Raw genomic sequence first — 23378 nt, 5'->3', positions numbered from 1 at the left:
AACCACAATGCTAACATGTTTCGATTATGTATAAAAATCAGATCTGGGCTACTCAACCGTTCACATGAAACTGTCCAAAAAATGTTTGCAGTTAAGAGCACGACGAGAAGTGTTGATAAAAAAGATAAATTTTTACAAGAGTAGATATGGATAGGATATGCTAGACAGGATATTGCAAATGTGTAACTTCCGAAGTCTTGTTCAATAGAGTTAAGGCTAGCATTCAACTTTTGCTTTAATTTTATCATAATGGTAAGACGTAGTTGGTTGCTTTTATTGGGAGCTTTCCTGTCCCAAGCACTAGCAATGAAGATTTCAATTGCCGGACAAATCTTCCCATCTTTGTATTGTAAGTTGATAGCAGCATGAAGGCCATACAACCAACATAAAGAGGTTACTTATCGTAAAAGTTAAATATCATACAGATATTGTTAGGCCTAACCATCACTGGCTTACTCGGATCACGTGAAGATGGAAGCGTATTCTTTTGACCAAGAACGTGGCACCATTACCTGTGGAAATTGTGCTGATAAAAAAAACATGAATTTAAGAACTAGAACTTGAAAGCAATAGTTTGATTCAGAGAAGTTGATTTTTGGAATCTTTATTTTCGGACTGAAATTTTTTTTAGCCTGGTTGTAATTGCATACTTGGAGATGTATTGAAATACTGAAGTAGTCTGAAAATTCTGCACTGCTCCCAATAGCCTGGTATAATTTTAATTATTTGAGCAAAAAACTCAAAAATAAGTTCAACTTTACTGAAATTTTTGAAACATGGTGAAAGTTCTTGCCAAATTTTTATCAAATTTGCTCAACTTTTTGATTAATTGTAAAGTTTGGGGGTGCGCTTGCACCCGGTGTAGGCCTACCCCTGGATCCACGCCTATGCGTTGAAATACTGAAGCAGACCAGGTTACCAAGATTGCCAGATTGAAATTTTTCACTTGCTGTTGAAGTGTAGCCGCTTGTATATTTTTCCATTCACTTGGTGCCACTGAACGAAGAGCTATAAGAATGTGCTGTTAAAATGCGCACCTCGAAAATTAAAATGTTGCTGTTGGAGAGTTGGGTCTTGCCGTTTCCTCGTCTAATAAGTTGAACGCTAATTCAATTAAACTTACCCTGTTGAAAGCCTGGCTCGAATATGTTGCCATCGTGTCATAAGTTTGTTTATTGTTTGCGTTTTGTCGCTTCTACCTTATTCTTGATTTCGGTTATGTTTGGCGTCTATTGATTTTTCGTTGTGATGGACAGAAATAAGAACAAATTGAACTGAAGGATGCAGTTGGATTGATTGTTTAGTTCGTATTTAAGCTTATCGTTTTAGATTATTTAGATTTTTAAGTTCCGTGAGTTTTGTTTGGAAAAATATGAACTTTAATAATGATTAATTTAAAACGAACCGAATGCTGCTAACTTTAACAATAACTTTAATTTCAATTTTGTGCTTTTGATTTTACATTATTTTTGATATATAGTAGCCTAACATCATAGTAGTATAGTTTGTCAAAACAAATATTTTCCAACTTATTACACTTTGTGTCTTCCGCGTTGTGTAATGGCTAATGGCTCATCGTGTTTCGTCAAGCGGGAGGGCCTCAACAGCACTAAAAACTCCTCAACATTTACCTGAGTAAAGGTTTTAGATTTTTCCTACAGTACATCAACGCTTTCCTGGAATGTTATCGTAAAAATAATAGTTGTTTTCTCGTTTCAGACACATCGGACAACGTTGAGCCAATGTCGGCTCTCCTGTTGCAGGTAAGCTCATACATATTGGTGATATACCTACTACAAGTTATAAAAAAAAATTGCCATTCCAAAATTTGCTTGTTATTTAAAATTTATTGTTTTGGTACATTTGCAACAGTGAGCACTTTTCTAAAGATCTTTTTGCAATTAAACGTAGTGAAGCGATATGAACAATGGGAGAAAACAGGGACGTAGACAGGGTTTTTGTAACACCTTTAAATGCCTTTGTTACAGTTAAAATACCGAACTTCAACTTAAATTAGAAAAATTTTAGAAGGGAGGCTCATGGTCCATTGTCCCGCATGCGTACGTTATTGGCAGCTAGAATGCAATAGACAAAATGGTGGTTTGTAAAAAATAAAAATAAAACTAAATGCTTGGAATATAACTATAAATAAAAAACTTTGTTGTTTAATGCAATGCGAATTATTCTTTATTATAGAATAAAGGAAGGGAGATACCAAAGAGCTGTAAGTAATCCTTGAATGTTTTATTTGAAACATGAGGTTCTAGGTTTCCTTGCTTGCCAAGTTATAGTTGTTAAAAAAATTAAAAACAAAACAAATAAATATATTTTGTAATGTTTATTTACTTGCACCTCAGTTTCCTATCATTTATCATAATTATTATCATTTATGTTTTGAAATGTATTTTCTAAACGGCTTCAAACGACTTTAACTCTATTTTGGTAAAGGTTATTTCGATAGGCTAGCCGCTAGTATAAATGCAGCTCAGATGTTTTATTCTGGCAAAAACTCAAAATTTTTGTCAAATTTATTTCATTTTGGTTACATTTTCATTGGTAGATTGTACAAGATGATGAGAAAGATGGGTCATCTCTGATAGGTTATTTCTGGTAGTTTCGCATACTTGTAGAGGCTTTGAACAATCGGCGCATCCCCGCAGGTCCGGTCACCCAGAACGACAGAGTGGAGTTTCCGATTGTTAAAGCGTTGTCTGTAAAGTATTTCATTCGCCAGATGAAAATCTTCGAAAATACGTTCCTTAAGCGCACACCCCGAGAGTTGAACCAGAGCCGCTTGATCTTGCATTTTTCTTGTAAAGTCAGATGCTATAAACCAACTGAGCTATCCGGCGGATTGGAATGGTAGCCACTTTAACAAGTCGGAATTCTGCCACTGCGAATGACTACAATGCAACCGCCAACCAATCAGAACATGTTATAAGAGGCTACCGTCCAATTGTGACCCTTCTAGCACTCATCCAGAGAGTTAATGCTTGTTTTGAACTTTATTTGGTAATTACAGAAGAAAAAGAGCAATAACAGTGGTGGGAATCGAACCCGCGTCAATGAAATGACTACTTTCTAGCCCTAACCCTAACCCCTAAGCCAACCAGCTGACAAAAAATCCATCACTTAATTTGCTTTCTATCATCTTCTTTTCGCCATTTTTACGTCACTTTAACCGTAGCTTATGATTGGTTGGCGGTTTTATTCTAGTCAAGTTTAGTGGCAGAATTTCGACTTGTTAAGTGGCTACCGATTGGAATAGTTTTAGTTTAAACGCCAGCACAATCATGTTTCAGGTAAATTCCTAATCTAAAATTTTGTCCAGCTATTCTTTGTTGTTAGGCTACTCTTTGGGTCTCACGACCGCTGCAGCCTATGTTGACTTTTTCTTGCTGCAGAGATCTAATCATTTAGCTTTCATGAAGGCTTCTCCTTTCATGGCTCATTTAGCCTAGGGTTTACCTAATTGTGTGCCGCGACACACTGGTGTGCGCAGTAGGGTCATAAGTTTGCCCCAAAAGTCTGGTGATTTAAATGTTGCAGCTGCAGTGCAAAGTTGTCAAATTAAATGTCAAATTAGTTTAAAAAGGAGCATGTGCTTTCGTGTTTCAGTAGACCAAAATTAACTGTGTCATTCGATTCGCCTGATTATCAGATCACTTTCCACTTGATGTTCAGCCACAAATCAAGACCATTTGTGAGCGAAAGCAGGCAAACCTTTTATTTTGCAGTAAAAGTAGATGCTTTTGCTGATTTATGTGTTCACTAAAATAAAACTACCATTGGAATACTTCTATCATGTATGTAACCTATAACCATAGGCATACGAAGCCCAGCAACGAAATCAAATTTAACAAATTAAAGTTTAAAGTTTAAATTAAAGTTTATTACACTTTTTGTAAACAATTTAAATTCAGGTATTTCCTGGCTCTAGTCAATAAATGTCTTGTTGACATACCGATGTATGTCAGATTCGCATCACGCAAACAACTAAATTTATAGACAACATTACAACATAGAGCAAAGAGAGTAGGTGAATTTAGCTGAAAATATCTGCCTACTTTGAACATTTTATATACAAGATAAATGTTACAATCGAATTTCTTTTTAACAATTTCAACTAGATTTTTTGAAAATCTTACCAAATGTTTTCCTAAAAGTGGTGCATCAAAAAAGTTCCTAAAATTGTCTTCTTCGGGTATAATTTGTGTTTAGGATCATTTCCTGTTGATAAATTTAACATTTAACTATTGTATTTTATTTAGATGTAACAGTATAGAGGTGGGCAATAGCGCGCTACTTTTGTAGCGCCGCTACTTTTTTGGTAAAAGTAGCGGTAGCGGCGCTACTTTTTAGTTGGAGTAACGTCTGCAGTAGCGGCGCTACTTTTTTTCCAAAGTAGCGGTAGCGGGAGAGGCGCTACTTTTTGCCCACCTCTGCATGTTATTCCTGAAGAGGACATCTTGTGATGCCGAAAAAGTTCGAAATTTGTTTCAATGTAGTTTTTTTGTTTTCTGTAAATATTGTAATAAACTTAAATAAGTTAAATTTGATACCGTTACTGGGCTTCGTATGCTTATGGTTCAACAAGACAAACTCTTTACCGAAGCTCTACCACGTATAGATAGTTTTTTCAACGAAGCATTTTTGACCAAACGTTTGTTGAAACCCCTATTTCGAAAAAAAGAATTTACAGAGTAAGTTAATATGCGCTCTAAATTCCGAAAACTTTTGGTTTGTCGTAGTCCTAAAAAGTTTGAAAATCACTGTCACTGCCTACATCGTAAATTGTCCTCAACGAATGGAAAAAACATTATTTGCAAAACTGGCATAGCCTATTGTTGCAAATAAGATAAAATAAGGACGCAAGTCCACGATAAAGCATTTTTTTTAGAAATGAGGACAGTAATATGTTTAAGGCAGCGCTCTTCAAACCAATGACAAATCTTAGAAACAAGGACGATATGGGAGCCTTCAGTATAAAAGACTTAGGTGAACACTTTTCTATTACGCAACGCTTGTGAAAATACTGTTAGACACTTGTGGAGTTCCTGTGGTTCAATCTAAAGCAAGAATTGTCGGAGGAAAAACATCTCAGCCGGGAAAATGGCCGTGGCAAGCTTTGATGGCGGGAGTCACAACTACGGGGAATTTGGTACAGGTCTGTGGAGGGACACTAATTAAACCGGACTGGATGATCACTGCTGCTCATTGTACAACCGAGTAAGTTCGGTTTGATGATAGATCACTCATTGGATGGTTTTGCATATTAATTGTAGTCTATTTATTTAGACGTTTTTATTTACAGTACGGTAGTGTTTGTGCTCACAATAAATTCCGACTATGATGCACTTCGGGCTTCGAAATACGAATGTGATTAAAATGCTATAAATTTATACGTTTAAGAAAATCATTAACAGTCAAGGGCATAAAAGTATAAATGGAAAATACTGTATAGTAGCCTACCACACGATGACCTTTCTTATAAATTTTAAAGTTGCTGTACTCTGTAATAAAAAGACAATTTATATTATTTGTTGGTGACGAGACCAGAGGAAAAATTTACAATAAATCAATATTGTGTTATTTTCAAGATTCGGAAATTTGCCGGTTGCATTTCACATGATTCTGGGTCGATACGATTACAACCAAGATGAAGAACAAGCGAAGGAATTTGCTGTTTCAAAAGTTATTAACCACCCAGGTACGCAAGGCTTTAGCTAGCACTTTAAATCTATAATTACAATAGTCTATAAGCCGCACTAGTGTAAGATAGTTGTCAAAAAGCCGTACTCTCTCGTTATTTTTAGCTCTAAGATCAGCGGTACCCAACCTTTTTTTACACCGTGGCCCCACTTGAAAATTTTGAAAAATTAATACCCCCCTTCCCTTTTTTTTTCAACCTTTTGAAAAAGTTAAATAACGTCATTTTAATTAAAAAACCTATTTATACAGTAACCGGTAAAAACCATTTCATTAAAATTTGGGCAAAATGTACTAGTATTTTTATTAAATTTTGTTTTATTTCTTTTGTTATATAGTGTTAGAGTGGACTTAGAGATGATCAATTAAAAAATTATTATCTTTCAAATTTGTCTATAGCCCCCTTGAAAAAGACTCATGGCCCACTAAGAGGCAATGGCCCGCAGGTTGGGAACCCCTGTTTTAGATGTTGTGAAACTGCTCATGGCAGAAAACAAGTAGAATTATTCCGAGCTCTTGGATCCTCAGTGGGTTATGGATCTGGTTGTATCGGTCGACATGCAGAGTATGTACTTGACCTATAATGCAAAGCATGTTTTCGTTTGTCAACAAATTAAAGCTATTCAAGGCGCATATTGAAAAGGGAGATTTATCACATTTTCCTACTCTGATAAAAGTCTAATAAAACTTTTCTGTTTTTGTGAACCAACCCAGCAAACTGTCCACTTGAAGCGGTTGACTGTGTCATATCATTACTATAAGACTTGTTACTCAATGCAACAAACAGTGTACTAGCCTCATTTTTTAATAAATCGATTTCGCCATCACAACATCTGCAGCTTGCGAGAAAGTCATTACCATTGCTCTGAATAAGCAAAGTGTTAGATATGCAACACTACTTAAAACCCCTCAGAGAACGCTTTGCGCTCCGGTTCCGTGATCTACAACAGCATTTGTGGCAACGCATTTCAGGACTACTCTCCATTTAGCGACAACTAGTGGATGGAACGATTCCCCGGCAACAACACTTCAACAATTGGAAACTTCCCTCTGCCGATCTCGGTAACCGGCCCTGCGTCAAAAGCTTCTACAAGTATGCGAAACTACCAGGAATAACCTATCAAGGCTTTGTCAGTCTGAGGATAAAGATTCAAAACTAACCAACTTGTCCGCTCCGCTGGCTTAGTTGGTTAGCGCGTAGCTTCGAGAATGAAGCTTCAAGATCAAGCGGCGCTGGTTCGACTCTTGGGGTGTGCGCTTGAGCAACGCATTCTAAGGACTGCTCTCTATTCAGCGGCACCTAGTGAATGGAATATTGCCCCGGCAACAATACTTCAACAATCGGAAACTTCCCTTTGTCAATCTCGGTAACCGGCCCTGCTTCAAAAGCCTCTACAAGTATGCGAAACTACCAGGAATAACCGACCAAGGCTTTGTCAGTCCGAGGATAAAGATTCAAAAACTAAACTAACCAACAGAAGAGGCCACAAATTTTGTTATTTGTCGATCCATTCAATTTTGTGACGATCTGTTTAAAAGCCACGCTGGTCTCAGATGAAGCTATGGCTGAGTCGGAGAGAGAGTGAGATTGTTTATTTGCCTTTCAATATTGATAAACAATGTATAATGCATAATGATAAGCAATGTATAGGCAAGAACCATCAACGAACCTTGCAGTTTTCCCGTCAATGTGCTTCTAAATAAAAATTTGACACAAATTTGCGAACATTAAACAGAAACAACTGACTGATCTTTGTGAAGAAGAACAACTGAAACCTATTTTAAAGAAAGGACAATTCAGTTATGGCAAACTGCAAATGAAATAATAGGTTACCCAATGCCCAGGGCTGGAAAAAATGTTTAGCTTCCCGGGAATCTGTTTTTTAGCGAAAAAATTTCCCGCGGCTTACAATCACGATAATAACGTCATAATTACACCGTTTACAGTTTTCCGGCGAAAAGCCTCAAGTACAAAATATATTATAGACAGCCATTTGTAGCTTCATAGTTCCAATAAACAGTCTCGATATCGTATTTTATTCGTAACCAGGCATGTCGCACTGTTTGTGCCTGATGTGCCCACTTTGATCGGAATAAGTTGGAACAACAATAGGCTAGGCTTAATAAATTAGACGCCGCATGCTCACAAATTAGATCCACTGACTCAAAGACCGCCGTGTCAATGTCATGAAACAATACCGTACATCACGAGCCGCTTGTTACGTACTTGACAAGTTGACAATAACAACACTTCATGCTCGAACGGGTTGATAGTATGTGCAATGTGCATGAATATAATAACCAATTACGAAAAGCGATATAGGCATATAGCACAAAAAACGGCCAAACGACTGAATGCACAACAAGTTTCGCTGAGTGAGAACACAAGAAATTGCGAAAATTACTTCTGTAACCTACAAAACAACCAGTCCGCTACACGAAAAATAACGAAACGCATTAATTAGTTTGACAACAAAATCAAAATTACGACGCTAAAACAGCTGTTTTTGTCAATCAAAGAAACCGCAAGAAAGTTTTGCCCGTGCAAAATTACTACAAATACATTACCGAGACATAAATGGTGACGATTTCTTGTTGTGAAATTAGCGTCGCAGATGCATGAATGGCGCATTAGCGTCAGCAATACAAATGCCGACGCCACACGAGCGCGCGTCAGGACCACAAGATTACAAAAAAAACTAATTTTCTTAGACTACACCAGACTAGGATGTTGATTCAATCTTACTATTGCAGGATGTTTTCTTTGGGTTACTTCCTACTTCGCCGGGTGCCCAGCTGGAAGAATTGAATCTTTTGTAGAAATATCACCCTATTTGCATTGATTTAACGCCAGTAGACGTCAAATTATTGTAACCATCTACTCCTTATCGCGCCTTGCTTTCCGTTATCTCGTCCAGCTGAAACAGCATCTGATGATACCGATTCTGACTAGTTCTTTATCAAACAGACTTTGTGCTGCTCGCAGTGTCCCAATTGTGCCGAAATCATGTTAGCTTATACGTAAATCGAGGCAATCTTCTTGCAGGTTCCAAGCTATTAATTTGTTACCGTACCTGGTTGAGCAATTAACGTTTTCATATTTTATGATAATTCAACGTCGCTAGATGTCGAATTAATGTGAAACAAACAAATGTAAATTTCTCATTGGCCATTGTTACGCAATATAACCCGCCGGGAAAGTTAAATCGACTTGTGCTGACTCGAACGTTGAATCAACCTAAAATTAACTTACTTTCGTAAACGTATAACTAACTCATAAATACGCAGTGATACGAATCAGTGTCGGAACTGCAATGTGTGTCAGCAAGTTACGATGACGTTGACGGTGAATGAAAGACGTTAGTAACGTGATTCTTACGGTAAAAATTTCCCGCGAACCGACAAATTTCCCGGGAATGTCATTCCCGGATTCCCCATTTTTTCCAGGCCTGCCCAATGCCAAACGAACCGGTCAACAGTATATCTCCTTTCTACCCTAAAACACATGAAATCAAAACATCGATCTGTTTTGACTGACACCTATGTGCAGGGCCGCATGTAGAATTCCTTATGGGGGGACGTTCGGTTCAATTTGAAAATTTAAGACAAGAATAACACTTTTAATATCTTCAAGTTAACGTAGGCTACACTTAAAACACTGATCTTCAAGTAAAATTACTGAAATAATTTAAGGGGGACATGGCCAAACGTTCTGCGTTTCCAACTGTCTACGTGAACCATTTGCTTTGATTGGCTGCAAGAACATACAAGCCATATTTGAAAAGGATAGTTCAAGAAATGGAAAAATCCCAAGTTGCAAAACAATAAATGACTTATTATTTTTTGTCATTTTCTTGCTTGTGTGCAAGAACTGTAATATTTAGGCTACAATAAATCTAGCTGAGCAAAGGTAGGCTATGTGCCTGAGCGAGAAAGAAACGAGATAACAATCATGTTAGCACATGTGTATGACGTTTCTCTTTGCGATTAACACAATAAAAATGAAGCTCTCTTTGTCTAACTGGTAGGCCACCCCTGACCTGTTGCCAAGTATTAGCCAAGCTATTGTTCAACCAAAGACAGGCTCGTAAGCCAAATTTGCCTCATAAACTATTTTTGTCAAATTTTTTCAGATTATGATCCCATTACAAGAGAAAACGACATAAGTTTAGTCCAGCTTGCCGGATCAGTAAAATATACGGATTATATCCTTCCGGCTTGTCTTCCGCTTCCCTTTGTCAGCGTCACAGAGGGATTGAATTGTTCCATAACTGGATGGGGAAATTCTGGAGGTTTGTTGTGTTCAAGTGTTTAAATATTTGCTTCATTTGTGCTTGATACTGGCTTGGATTTGTATGAAAGTTATGGTCAAACCAGCACTTCATGAAGTGTTATAAATTGTATGAAGATTTGGTATTTATCCCATTAGTATCAATTTTTATTATGTTAAATTTGTATGAAAGTTTACAAACTGTCATCGCGTGATTGCACATTGTGGTGATGTGACGATACACAATTTTCTTCATCTGTGTATGATACTGATATTGGTACACTGCCCGAAAGATGACAAATGACGGACAAAGTAGCAAACCATGAAGCCTTTTGTTCAGGCCGTTAAATTTTTTTTCTGCTTTAACCATCAAATTTCCTATATCTGTTCAATTCAATGACTTTTTAGACCCATTTGTGCCGCCAAACATTCTCCGTGAAGCCACTGTTCCCATTTTGTCAAACGATGTATGCCAAACTTGGTATGAGGCTTCCTCTTCTCCTGCAGCTCAAGATATCACAATACTTGATCGACATGTCTGCGCGGGGTATGCAAATGCAGTTCATGTTGTTGAATTATGGAAAGAAGAGTGAGCAATTAAAACAAAAGCCATTACGTTAATATGTAAAAAGAAAAATGAGCAGAAATGCAGAAGTGGAAAAGAAATACTAACATAGACGTTTGGATATTGTTGTAAGATTTAAGCTTTAATGTAGGCTATAAGTTACATCTTGCATTTTTGGTAGTCGTTTAATTTAGTGGTTCCCAACTCAGGGCCGACTGTTCCATTGATGTTTTATGGAAAACTCCAAAGGATCCGTGACAGCGTTGATGTCAGAAAAAATTACGTAGCGTTAAGAACTGAAGTGAGATAAATATGAGTGATTTTGAAAATATATCTCTTGATTTTCATCCTATGTGATTGTGGCGTATACTTTGTTGGTGTGGTTCAAATAGGTAAGGAGATAGTAAACGCGCCAATTACTTGGTGCATTAGCCTACAAAGCACACATTCTCGGAACTGTAGTAATAAAACAGACTGGTAAAAAGTTAATTTAGGAAGAGAATATCCTTCGTCAGACTACAAAGCCTCTGTTGAAGCTTATTCTAATTCGGTAAGCTATAAATGGTATAATTTGAATTCTTCTGGTGACCTTAAATAATATTGTTTTTTATATTAGTTTTGTATATTGATTGGGCCCCCTCATGGGTATGGCCTTTTTAAGAACAACAAAATTTTCATGTTTTAGCGTTCAGGGGGCCGATAAAATGTTTAAATTTGCATGTTAAGGTCAATTTTGCATAAAATGTTTTTTATAGTTGGTATTTCTTACATGAAGTTGGTATTTCTTAATGTCATGAACAATAGCAATGCATTCATCCTAAGTTAGCTCCCCTAGTCTCTGCAGATTTCAAGGTCAGAAATGGTATTGTATGTTAATGTAAACTTGTAAAGCTGTATGCACACATATGCAATGCTATGTCAGCCATGTCGGATAGTATTGCAATTTCTATCTTCGAAATGGTTAATTTTACCCACTTGTTGCCATGATTACAATCAGGTGTTGCCAGAGTTAGTATTAAAGTTAGGAAGGGTTAGAGTTAAGAAAGGTTAGGGTTTTGATCTTAGCCCAGGACTTAAAAAAATTTCCAAAATACAAGTTTTTGTTTTCAACAGCTATAAACTTTTTCTCAAATTAGGGCAGAATTCCATATCTGACAACGCTATTGAGGCTATATTTACACTATGTAGTGTTTTAGCATTTTATCTTTGTGTATAATTAATGTGTATCTGTGAATTTAAAGTTATATTTACAATAGTGCATTGTTTGTGAAAAAATGGAGTGGTAATGCTTTAACCTAATTTATCCTTTGTAAGAACGCGCACCGAAAATTTTGCTTGTGATTGGTGAGATATCACGCCACATGTCGCGCTGGGGGCCCGGCAGAAACATCTGCACCGGGGCCCGGCAGGGCTCTTGGAGACCCTGCTGGTGACTATAGGCTAATTATGTCTATATGACAATAGGTGGTCACAGCGGTAAACCATAATCTCTTCGTGGGAAAATTGTAACATAAAGTTTCCGGATCCGTTCGTCTGTATGTAATGACCGAAAAAGAAACACTCCTTCGAAACGTCTATTCAAATTTGTATTTCTGTAAAATTAGCCACCTGGCTGTCGAAATTGGATGCAACGCCGTACACCACTAAAACTTGTCACTACAGAACAGATTACATAGATAAAAGACGGAAAATTTGTCCAGCTAGCAAGCACCAAGCAAACAGTTAAATGTGCGACTGACTTCCAACAAACAATTTTACGAATATGACTAGAATAATTTGCGATATCTCAAATGCACGTAGACAGTAAGTGTGACGCAATAATGAAAGACAATTATGAAGTCATTCAAACAGGTGTTCAAGCGGCTAATGCAATATTTCATCAGGTCTTACGACCGATGGTGCAATATTTGGACATTTTCTAGCAATTTCCATGACGTAAGATGCCAGCTAGGTTAAGTAGACCATAACGGTTTTTATATGACGTTTGATTTGGTGAACAAAATTGTCGGGAACAATAGGCTAATAGGTTAAATTAGCCTATAGTCACCAGAAGAACGCAAGCCATTTTATGTCAAGTCATGTTATTTATCAAATGCTTGGTGAACAGTTTCACTCTGTTAAAAAAATATAAGCAGTTGTAAAAGATTTTCAACCACTGACACAGGTCGGAGGCACAAGTGTCAATTCAAACATTTTGAGTCAAATATCTTTATTAAAATACGAGAGATTTTGCATATTTAATAATGCTTAGTTCGAAATAATTTGAGAACTTTTTAGTTTCAACAAGATATTCCTTTGTTCAATAATTGTTTGATTCAGAATGCGTAAATGGAAATAGACTAAGAATAAATATAGAACTAGTTTATTAAACCCTAAAATTCCATACCTTTTTACTGATGCAGGTATGAAGCTGGTGGTGTGGATACTTGCCAGGGTGATAGCGGTGGCCCTCTAGTGTGCCAACAAAACTCATCTTCCCCTTTCGTTCTTCAAGGAGTCACCAGTTTTGGCTTTGGATGCGCATATCCCAAACATCCAGGGGTGTACACTCGGGTGTCCAGTTTAGTAGATTGGATGGAAAGCAATATCAAAAAAAAGAAAGGTGAGTGTCTGCTAGAAATGTCCACATTTTATTGTTTGACGTAGAGTCTTCTAGACTTTAAAACTAATTGCTAGCGCGCAAATAATGTTTTTGCACTATTGGTTTGCAGTCATAGAAAACAAAACCCACATTCAGGGCCGGATTTAGCTGATTGGGGGCCGGGGCACTTTTAAATCGGGGGGCCCCGTGCAAAAAAAATTTTCGCGCCTATTGCGCGAAAACCCACCTCTATGTCTACAGTAGCATTAATCCAGTAGGCTACTGCACAGCATTTTTCAGAAACTTTAAAGGCTGAAAGGATGAAAAAATAACACAAAATCACATTTTTTCCACGTAGAGTGGCCCTTCAAAAGTCTGGGGGCCCGGGGCACCAGCACCCTCTGCCCCCCCCCTAAATCCGGGCCTGCCCACATTGCTCTAACTAAGCAGTTGTTCATTGTAATAGATCATTATTCATCTCAGTTATTGGAGACTTCAAATAGAAGAACATAATTCTTTAAATTAGAAGAGAGCCATTGAACAAATATGATCAAGTGGGCAACGACAATTGAAACAACGGTGTAGCTAAGGTTCTAAGACACAGATGCATTCATAAAAAGGCTCCACACCCCCATTACATCAGATATGTTTTCAATGCTTAAGTAGTCTCACTCTATTAATAAAATACAATTATGATGCAAAAAACGTTTAATGTTCAAGACTTTTAAATACCTCCACTCCACAGACAGCAAAATCTGTCATCTTTACAGTGATTCAACGTATAAAAATGTAAAAATCAATCTAAAAATGACAGATTTTGCTGTGTGGGTCTGATGGTTGAATCTAAAGCACCAACGCGAATTGTGCTGACGTCACAATTAGTCGCAAACGTTGGTTACATGACATTTACTTTCAGAGAAGGATCCTTTCTTTTCCATCCCTCAGACGTCGTGCGGTTCAATTATTAGTTCGGATAGTCGACTCCGTTTACCAGTTGATCCTGAAACACAACTTTATGCTCCGAACATGGTAAGCGTTCCACAGCTTACTTTTTTAGACAACAGACCAGGAACATGTCTTTCCTGATTGTTTGTGACTATTTCTAAAGCTTTATGCTCTTACCATGTTTTGCTCTTCGTCTTGACTTTTGAAAATGTGCGTAACATGCGTGGGCCTACCATATTTTCATTAACCAAAAAGAGGACATGGTTAGTATACTGTAGCCTATAAGCAAGTAAAATGCGAGTGGATTTTTACGTTTAAACAATTTTACATCTTCTTAGATGATTATAGGCCTAGGTAGCAAAAGTGACAACTAAAACACATATTTATTTGTCAGATTCAGTCGATGAATATTTTGCTGTTCATTTAACTTTAACCACAGAAAACACGAGTAACAGAAAATTCTCCATTCACTACCACCCAGTATACGTCCGGCTTTCAGTTGCAACGACAGCGAAGGCTTCTTATAATGTTTAAGACGGCGTTCTCAATGCTATGTTACATGCTAATTGTACCCAATCAAGCCAAGACTTAATCTCTTTCCAGATTGTCGTCATGACAAAAAGTTTCTCATTTACAAAATTTGCATGCACAGAATGATTGTGTTTGGTGTTGTCTATCTCCCGATTCTTTCCAATAACGAACACTTTTAATATAATTATTATCAAAATAAGCTACATCTGATAGGACCCGCAAACATAACCTATGTCAATGTGGTTGAACCATCATTTAAAAACATTAGTAGCGCTAATTTAAACATGATACTTTACAGAATTGCACGTGGACTTTCAGACCTGAAAAAAATACGAAAACATTTTTATCTTCTGTGGGACGATTTGCCATACAACCTGCCAATTCAAACAGAAAATGCCCTGACTACTTCCAGATTTTATGGAGCGGAAGGGGTAACAGTTTTGATAGAGTTCCGCAGCTTTACTTGGTTGATGTTATATACATATTATAAAATGAATAAATAACACATTTTATAGATTTAATAAAATTCTATAAATAAATTAAATAGATAATAAATTCTATTTCACTAAGCTTTTGAAGATTCTATTAAGAGTGAAACAGCTGGTTAATTCTTGGAAAGTAATAAATAAACTGTAGTTGCACTAGTACTGTATATACACGTATAAGTCTTAACATATAATTAAGATAAATGTATAATTTTTCTTATTGTTTAGAGATTACTGAGAGGGTTTGTGGTATTACCAATCTTCCTTTTGTACTCAACATCACCCACGAAGAAAACGTTGAATTTAACTTGGTCTTTAAAAGTGATGATGCTTTTCAGTTTGAAGGGTTTGTTATTGACGTCAATTTTAAAAGTGACGTAGTTTTAACGACTGGAGTCTCCGTGTTTTCGACGTCTTCATCTTCAGCACCTCACTCTACACCAATGCACACAACTCAAGCATCTTCCTCTACTTCAATGCCCACAACTCAAGCATCTTCCTCTACTTCAATGCCCACAACTCAAGCATCTTCCTCTACTTCAATGCCCACAACTCAAGCACCTTCCTCTACTTCAATGCCCACAACTCAAGCATCTTCCTCTACTTCAATGCCCACAACTCAAGCATCTTCCTCTACTTCAATGCCCATAACTCAAGCATCTTCCTCTACTTCAATGCCCACAACTCAAGCACCTTCCTCTACTTCAATACTCACAACTCAAGCATCTTCCTCTACTTCAATGCCCACAACTCAAGCATCTTCCTCTACTTCAATGCCCACAACTCAAGCATCTTCCTCTACTTCAATGCCCACAACTCAAGCATCTTCCTCTACTTCAATGCCCACAACTCAAGCATCTTCCTCTACTTCAATGCCCACAACTCAAGCATCTTCCTCTAGTTCAATGCCCACAACTCAAGCATCTTCCTCTACTTCAATGCTCAAAACTCAAGCATCTTCCTCTACTTCAATGCCCACAACTCAAGCATCTTCCTCTACTTCAATGCCCACAACTCAAGCATCTTCCTCTACTTCAATGCCCACAACTCAAGCACTTTGCTCTACATCAATGCCCACAACTCAAGCACCGTATTCGACATCGATGCCTTCATTTGATTCAATATCTCCTACCATTGTGGCATCAACAACCGGAGCAAGTAACAAAATGATGTCTTCCAGAGGAGCGGTCCTCTTGTGTATTTTCACAAGTTTTTGGCTATATATTTGAAGTGGTACACTCCTTATACTTTTCCCATGTTAACACATTGACGCTTTCACTTTTAACATGAAATTGACATGCTGTTGCCGAAACACGTTTTCCAAGCTTTTTCAAATGACGTATTTTGTTCAACTCTTCAATTTTTCTCTGAAAGTTTTCTGTATCTTTTCATGACGTTTTTCAGAAAAACTTTAATTTTAAAAATCATTTTTCTAAGAAAATTATTCATTACTTTCATGTTGTTGATAGAATACGATTCATTCTTTACACAAGCCGCTTGTTGCGTTCACGTTGATTGCAGTTCATGGCCATATTGCAAAATTCTATTTTTTACTATTCTGGAATGATCGAATGCAACAACTGGTAATTGTTTACTTGCTATTACATTATTTTTTTCCATTTTTTTAGCAACAATGGTAGCCTACTCTGTAAAAACAATATCATAATTTTACTGTCATTTAATTTGGAAGAAAGTTAGATGTGTTTATGAGCTTTTATTTCGTTTTGATGGTTTATTCATTGCTTGCTGGCATATGTAGATTAGAAGTAATCTACTTTAGCTTCAAGTTAGACTGTTTTCCCAACACTTCTTGCTAGCTTTTGCAAACAAAAATTTCGCTTCTTCTCTTAGCTGAAAGTAGTTTTAGCCCAGATATCCAAAGTGCAACTGATAACGCTTTCTGCAAACTAAGCTTTGCATTTGGTGATTTCTTTTACTGAAACAAGGTTATTCATTACTTCATCACTTTACGCTGTAGATAAAAAGCTTGTTTTCTGTTACTAAAGAAAACATCGTTGATTGAGAAAAGAGAACATCTGGTTATTCTAATAAAAAAAATAATAATCCGGCCAAAATATCGATAGCCGACTAAACCCATGTTCAGCAAACGTTTCGAAAACTAAACTGTCTTCATTTAAGCCTACAGTGCTATGAATGACCTTTCTCAATACTTGTGCAGCTTGGCATCACATAAGATTATTATTTCGTCGCTAATTACAAAAACTGTCGTCAGTTCAAAATTTCCAAAAAGCTTTTTTTCAGTTTTGTGTTTTTGAAGTTGTTTCTGAAAGAATTATGTCGGTTTTATGAAGTTAACAAATAAAAGATTTATCCTATGAAAGTTAAAGGAGAATTGTTCCGGTAAAATCAGTGAAAGATAATTGCAACTGCAAGCGCTTTAGACGCTATTTGAAAAGGTCAGTAGACAAAAGAGAGGTCATATTTAGCCTACCTTGTATTGATAACAACTTGAAAATATCGATCAGCAAAGAAAATGCTTTGTGTCAAAAATTTTTGTGTCAAATTGGGATTTGCCTTTGCGTAAAATTTTAAATTAGTCAGTAGAGAATTTTTGATCTGTGCAAAAAAACAATCCATGATATGGTCTTTGATGGCACTTTTTTTTAAGCAAAATCCAGGAAGCGCTGTTAATCAAACGCTACAACCCAAATTTAAACAAACAATTATTTGTGGGAGGCGCCTCCATTCTGCTCAACATTTATTAGATGTATCACGTACCCCGTGGTGCAAATTCTTTTGTAACTTAGCCTGCAGTTGCCTTTTCCCAATGTAATGTGTTTTCTGTCTGTCTGTCTTCCACACTATTGCTTTAATCGTTGCGTATTTCTTGATGCTTATAGTCAGTTATAGTTAGTCACCTTCAAAGAAGTTGAAATTTATTGTATTTTATAAAAATTTTCAGAATCTTGATGAGGGCTTAAGTTAAGCCGAAAACGTTTGACTGTTAAACTATTTGTAAATATGTAAAATATACTGTTGTAATGCTCAACCCTGTGGTATTGTTGTGTCTTGCAAGTCTGTGGTACAAAAAAGCAAACTCTATCCCGAAGCTAAATGCTACTTTAGTCTTGAAAACGTAGAAGTGCTTGTGTAAAACATAAAACATTTAGTACTTGTTCTATCAGTGAAAGAACTGTGACCACAGCATTGCAAAAAGAGATTGGTGATGGTACTATAGAGAATAATCTTCATGGAAAAGTGAAAAAAAGAATCAACCAACCGCAAGCAAGTAGTGAAGAATCATATTCTTACTTTTCCCCTTATGCCAAGCCCCTGTTGCAGAGCTACCAGCAATTACTTATTGTAGGCCCACTTGCCTTCTTAAACTGGCGTTGGCTTACTTTATAAGTTAAATAGCACAATGCCGGGAACATCGTACGTCCAACCCAATAGCTCAGTTGGTTAGCACATGACTTCATGAACAAAAACTTCACGATCAAGGGGCATTGGTTCGACTCGTGGTGTGCGCTTAATCAATGCATTTTAAAGACTGTTCTCCTTTCAGTTGAACCTAATGGATGAAATAATTCTCCGGCAGCGATAAGTAGCGATAAAGCGAGCAACGCGATACCCACGCTATTACGGTAATTCACGTTAAATAACTCACGAGAGGGGGGAAAATTAAATTAATTTTGGTTTGATTCAACCTTCGTGTCAGCACAAATCGATTTAATTTTCCCGGCGGCTGTGTAGCGTAACAACAATGCCCAATAAGAAATTTACGTTTGTTCTACATTAGTTCGACATCTAGCGACGTTGAATTATCATAAAATAATATTAAATGCTCAACCAGGTACCGGTAACAAATTAATAGCTCAATGCGAGAAGATTGCCTCGATTTACGTATACACTAACATAATTTCGGCACAATTGGAATACTGCGAGCAATACAAAGTCTGTTTGATAAAGAACTAGTCAAATCGGTATCATCAGATGCTGTATCAGCTGAACGAAATAACGGAAAGCAAGGCGCAATAAGGAATAAATGCTTACAATAATTTGACGTCTACTGGTGTTAAATCAATGCAAATTGGGTGATATTTCTATAACAGATTCAATTCTCCAGCTGGGCACGTGTCCAAGCGCCGACAAAGTAGAAAGTAACCCAAATAAAACATCTAGCAATAGTAAGCTTGAATCAACATCTTAGTCTGGTGTACTCTAAAAAAAGTAGTTTTTTTTGTAATCTAGCGGTCCTTACAAGCGCTCGTGTGGCTTCGGCATTTTTATTGCCGACGCTAACGTGTCTTTTATGCATCTGCGTCGGCAATCACCTCGGCAATTGCCGATTGCCAACGCTAATTTCGAAGACTGAATAAGAACCTTCTGATGGTAGGCCTACCAATTTGGTGAAACAATTATTGCTTCGCATTGAACAATTTCAGTAGTGTTGATAGTATTGGTAAATATGATTATACTAAATAATTCGTTGTACAGTGCATAATGGTTCAAGCAATGTTGGTATAGTGACGTTTATTTGTGTCAGGATTGGCTGCAATTGTTTGAGAAACAACGACTTTCCTGAAGGAGTGCGCGCTCTACTAGTCGATAAAGACAAAAAACCAAAGTGGCAACCCTCCAAACTCGCTGACGTCACCGATGAAATGCTAGATGGATACTTTAAACTGCCACAAGCATTGAAAGAACTTGAACTTTAAGAAGATTTTTCAATAATTGAATCTTTTCTAAATAAGTAGTGTCAGCAGGCCGGCTGTGGTGGAACTTATTGAGGTGCATAGACAATTAGACATATATTCAGTCCACAGGTCACCTTATGTTGTGAGTGGTAAAGAAACACTACATATTGGTAGGTACGAGAGCTTTCGACAAGTATTTTTTCGGGACGTTTTTTGTCTTTACCAATTGGCGACCGCCAACATCGTTACCACATTGTGGATTACCTCATGATTGACAACTCATACTACCAACCTTCATATTTCTACAGTTTGTGATGTTGATAGCAAAATGACCCAATAGCTACCTTCCGTTGAACTATGCCTACTGGGATTGAACCCCTGTTGAACAGAATGACCTCGGTTCGCTGTTTATCCGGTGCACACCGCTGTGTTATTATGATGACGTGCTTGATGATGATGATGATGATGTTCGCCCTTCGTTTCCGAAGATGGCCAATGAGACTGAGATCAAGCTTCTTTTTTTTTAGTGTGGGCTTTGGTCAGTGTAGGCTACATGAGTGCGGAGATGGATGATGAGGCCAATCTGTGCGGTGAAGCTTCTGCTGCAGGATGGACATTGGAAGGATGGTTGACTTGGTCCAGGGTTTTTTGAGGCTCGGGCCTTGCGATGTTCTCGTTTTCTGACAGCAGATAGCGTACGGTGTTTCTCAGCTGATTCTGCGCCTTTATAAATAAGACTGCGCCAAGTTGGTCGTTCTGCACCTAAGTCTTCCCACGAATCTACGTCGATGGCGAATTCTTTCATGGAAACTTTTAAAGTGCCCTTAAAGCGTTTTCTTTGACCACCTACATGACGTTTGCCGTTAGTCAGTTCTCCATAGAGCAGTTGTTTAGGAATGCGATGGTTCGGCATCCGGTGGACGTGGCCAGCCCATCTTATTTGTGCCTTTTTTATGAGGGTAAGAGTGCTGGGCATGTTCGCTTTACTGAGAACTTCGGTGTCTGGGACTTTGTCCTGCCATCGAGTCTTGAGAAGCTTTCGGAGGGAGGAAAGGTGGAAGTGGTTCGCTTGCCTTTCGTGTCTCCTATAAAGAGTCGAGGCCTCACATGCATACAGAAGGGTCGTCAGAATAACAGCTTTGTGAGCTTTTAGCTTTGTGGGCAGCTTGATTCCCCGCCTCTCCCATACGTTAGACCTCAATCTACCGAAGGCGATAGATGCTTTGGCGATTCTGTTGTTGATTTCCAGGTCAATGGTGGCTGTGTTAGAAAGAGTACTACCGAGATACTTGAAACTTTGACATGCATGTAGTTTCTGGTCGTTTACAGTGATGAGTGGTTCGCTATAGGATTTTCCAGGGGCTGGTTGATACATTGCCTCTGTTTTTTTAGTGCTGATTGTTAGTCCAAAATTATCGCAATCAGAGGAGAACTTGTTCATTTGTTGTTGGATTTCGCTTTTGGAACAGGCGTTCAGGGCACAGTCATCCGCGTACAGAAGTTCCTTAATGGCAGTTTCGGTCACTTTGGTGATTGCTTTGAAGCGTCTCAGGTTAAAAAGTTTTCGGTCACAACGATAGCGAATTGGAATACCATTGCAGTCTTCATCTCTGACAGCATCTGTTAGCATTGCTGAAAACATCATGCTAAATAAGGTAGGTGCCAGGACACAGTCCTGTTTAACGCCGTTTGTAACTGGGAAGGCTTCAGAAAATTCATTGTCATCAACAACGTAGGCCATCATTCCATCATGAAATTGTCTTACAATGGAGATGTATGTGTTTGGGCATCCGTATTTGTGCATGATCTTCCACAATCCTTCCCTGCTCACTGTATCAAAAGCTTTGGTCAAATCGACAAAGACAGTGTAGAGGTCTTGGTGTTGCTCCATGCATTTTTCTTGAAGCTGTCTGGCGGCAAAGATCATATCTACAGTTCCTCGACCCTGGCGAAATCCGCACTGGATTTCAGGGAGGAGGCCTTGCTCGAGATGGTTTAAGAGGCGGTTCAGTAAGACACGAGCCAGAATTTTTCCAGCAATTGTCAGGAGGGAGATTCCTCGATGGTTGTCGCACAGTTGGGGATTTCCCTTGCGTTTGTAAATGTGCACTATAGATGCATTTTTGAAATCCTGGGGAAGTGCACCTGTAACCCATATTAACTGGAATAATTCGGTAAGACTGTCAACAAGGCCTTTGCCGCCTGATTTGTAGATCTCTGCTGGTATAAAGTCAGGTCCAGGGGCTTTTCTCAAGGGTAAAATGTCGATGGCTTTCTGAACTTCATCAACTGTTGGGAGGGCGTCGAGTTCACGATTGGTGGTTACCTGAGGGAGGCGATCAATGGCTTCGTCGTTTATCTCTGAAGGCCGGTTGAGAACGTCATGGAAGTGTTTGGCCCACCTTTGTAAGATTTGGCTCTTGGTAGTGAGTAGAGTTGATCCATCGATGTTAAAGAGAGGGCATGGTTTAGAGGTGGACGGACCATACACAGTTTTTAAGGCGGTGTAAAAGCGCTTAGTGTCGTGCCTATCTGCATAGCTTTGGATCTCATCAGCTTTAGCACTAAGCCAAGAGTCTTGCATGTTTCGCAGCTTGGCTTGAATCTTGCTGCGCATATTGGTAAAGGCAGTTTTCTTGGAAACATCCAAGGGGTTGCGCTGGTGATCTCTAAGTAGAAGTCGCTTGGCTTCCAGCATTGCCATGATCTCTGCATCGTTATCATCAAACCAGTCTTGATGGTTTCTGACTGCGGAGCCTAGTACCTCAGATGCGGTGGAGTGTAATGTGTCTCGTAAAGTGGTCCATTGACTTTCAATGTTGTTATCACTACTGGTTGTGATTGAGAGATTGTTCCTCAGGGCACATTGAAACTCCTTCACAGTGTCAGGGGACTTCAGCCGGTTGATATTGAGCCGTTTTGTGACTGTTTGGCCTTGAGGTCTTGTCTTGGGCTTGATGTGAAGCGATAGATTGGAGACTATTAAGCGGTGGTCAGTCCAGCAGTCAGCACCACACATGGCTTTGGTCACACGTACGTCATGTTTGTCTTTCTCTCTGGTTATGACATAATCAATGAGATGCCAGTGTTTAGAGCGGGGGTGCATCCATGATGTTTTGTTGCGGGTAGGTAGACGGGATATAGTGTTTGTGATAGCTAGGCCATGGGTGGCACAGGTTTTTAGCAGAAGAAGACCATTGCTATTGCACTTTCCTGTACCATGTTTTCCAATAATGCCATTCCAGACCTGGTATTCACAACCAACACGGGCATTGAAATCGCCAAGAAAGAACAACTTCTCCGATTTGGGGGTGGAAGCAATAAGAGAGTCTAGTTCTTCATAGAATTTTTCATAGTGATTGGCAATTTTTAAAGACATAGTGATTGGCAATTTTGTTTACCCGTCCTTTTAATCTTCATCTTCAAAACCTGGATACCATCAAAATAAGATCAAACAAAACTGCGAAGTGGTAACTTACCGACTTTTTACTAATGTAAGCTGTGAACACATCAACCATGTTGCTTGCAGTTGAATACGCATTGTCTGATTTGCAGCCTCAACGAACATGATATTTATGTATTGCCTATAGCGTGATTGTTCTGTGGTGTCGGTATTGCTTGGACTGTGCCATCT

General features: G+C 38.3%; 3 protein-coding genes across 3 annotated transcripts; 2 read left to right on the top strand and 1 right to left on the bottom strand.

Annotated features, from left to right (window-relative positions):
• Window positions 1–249: 249 nt before the first annotated feature.
• On the top strand, window positions 250–13628 carry LOC145771787 (serine protease 27-like). Its single transcript, XM_082583549.1, has 9 exons — window positions 250–349; window positions 1720–1763; window positions 2197–2224; window positions 5043–5229; window positions 5601–5710; window positions 9843–10001; window positions 10388–10526; window positions 12947–13146; window positions 13609–13628. Exons 1-9 carry the CDS (start codon window positions 250–252, stop codon window positions 13626–13628), a joined length of 987 nt encoding a protein of 328 aa, XP_082439675.1.
• A 417-nt stretch (window positions 13629–14045) lies between these two features.
• LOC145768910 (uncharacterized) lies at window positions 14046–18082 on the top strand. The gene is made up of 3 exons (XM_082580517.1): window positions 14046–14154; window positions 14900–15032; window positions 15315–18082. The coding sequence occupies exons 1-3, from the start codon at window positions 14152–14154 to the stop codon at window positions 16313–16315; spliced, it is 1137 nt and encodes a 378-aa protein (XP_082436643.1). The 5' UTR covers window positions 14046–14151; the 3' UTR covers window positions 16316–18082.
• Window positions 17251–23123, bottom strand: LOC145771698 (uncharacterized). The gene is made up of 2 exons (XM_082583459.1): window positions 20298–23123; window positions 17251–17370 (listed from the first exon to the last, which is right to left on the bottom strand). Exons 1-2 carry the CDS (start codon window positions 23121–23123, stop codon window positions 17251–17253), a joined length of 2946 nt encoding a protein of 981 aa, XP_082439585.1.
• Between the last annotated feature and the right edge of the window lie 255 nt (window positions 23124–23378).

The sequence above is a fragment of the Aplidium turbinatum genome, chromosome 1 (genome assembly GCF_918807975.1).
Source record: "Aplidium turbinatum chromosome 1, kaAplTurb1.1, whole genome shotgun sequence".
Lineage (NCBI taxonomy): Eukaryota > Metazoa > Chordata > Ascidiacea > Aplousobranchia > Polyclinidae > Aplidium > Aplidium turbinatum.
The sequence above is the reverse complement of the archived record's forward strand: the minus strand, read 5'-3'. Positions and strand labels throughout refer to the sequence as shown.

Excerpts from the sequence above, each read along its gene's own strand:
- LOC145771787 (XM_082583549.1), top strand. The coding sequence starts at position 250 with ATGGTAAGACGTAGTTGGTTGCTTTTATTGGGAGCTTTCCTGTCCCAA. Across the intron at positions 350-1,719 it reads AATCTTCCCATCTTTGTATT|ACACATCGGACAACGTTGAG; the intron begins GTAAGTTGATAG and ends TTCTCGTTTCAG. Across the intron at positions 13,147-13,608 it reads CAATATCAAAAAAAAGAAAG|TTATTGGAGACTTCAAATAG; the intron begins GTGAGTGTCTGC and ends TATTCATCTCAG.
- LOC145768910 (XM_082580517.1), top strand. Across the intron at positions 15,033-15,314 it reads GATTTTATGGAGCGGAAGGG|AGATTACTGAGAGGGTTTGT; the intron begins GTAACAGTTTTG and ends CTTATTGTTTAG.
- LOC145771698 (XM_082583459.1), bottom strand. The coding sequence starts at position 23,123 with ATGTCTTTAAAAATTGCCAATCACTATGAAAAATTCTATGAAGAACTA. Across the intron at positions 17,371-20,297 it reads TCATCCATCTCCGCACTCAT|AAACAACTTCAAAAACACAA; the intron begins GTAGCCTACACT and ends TAATTCTTTCAG.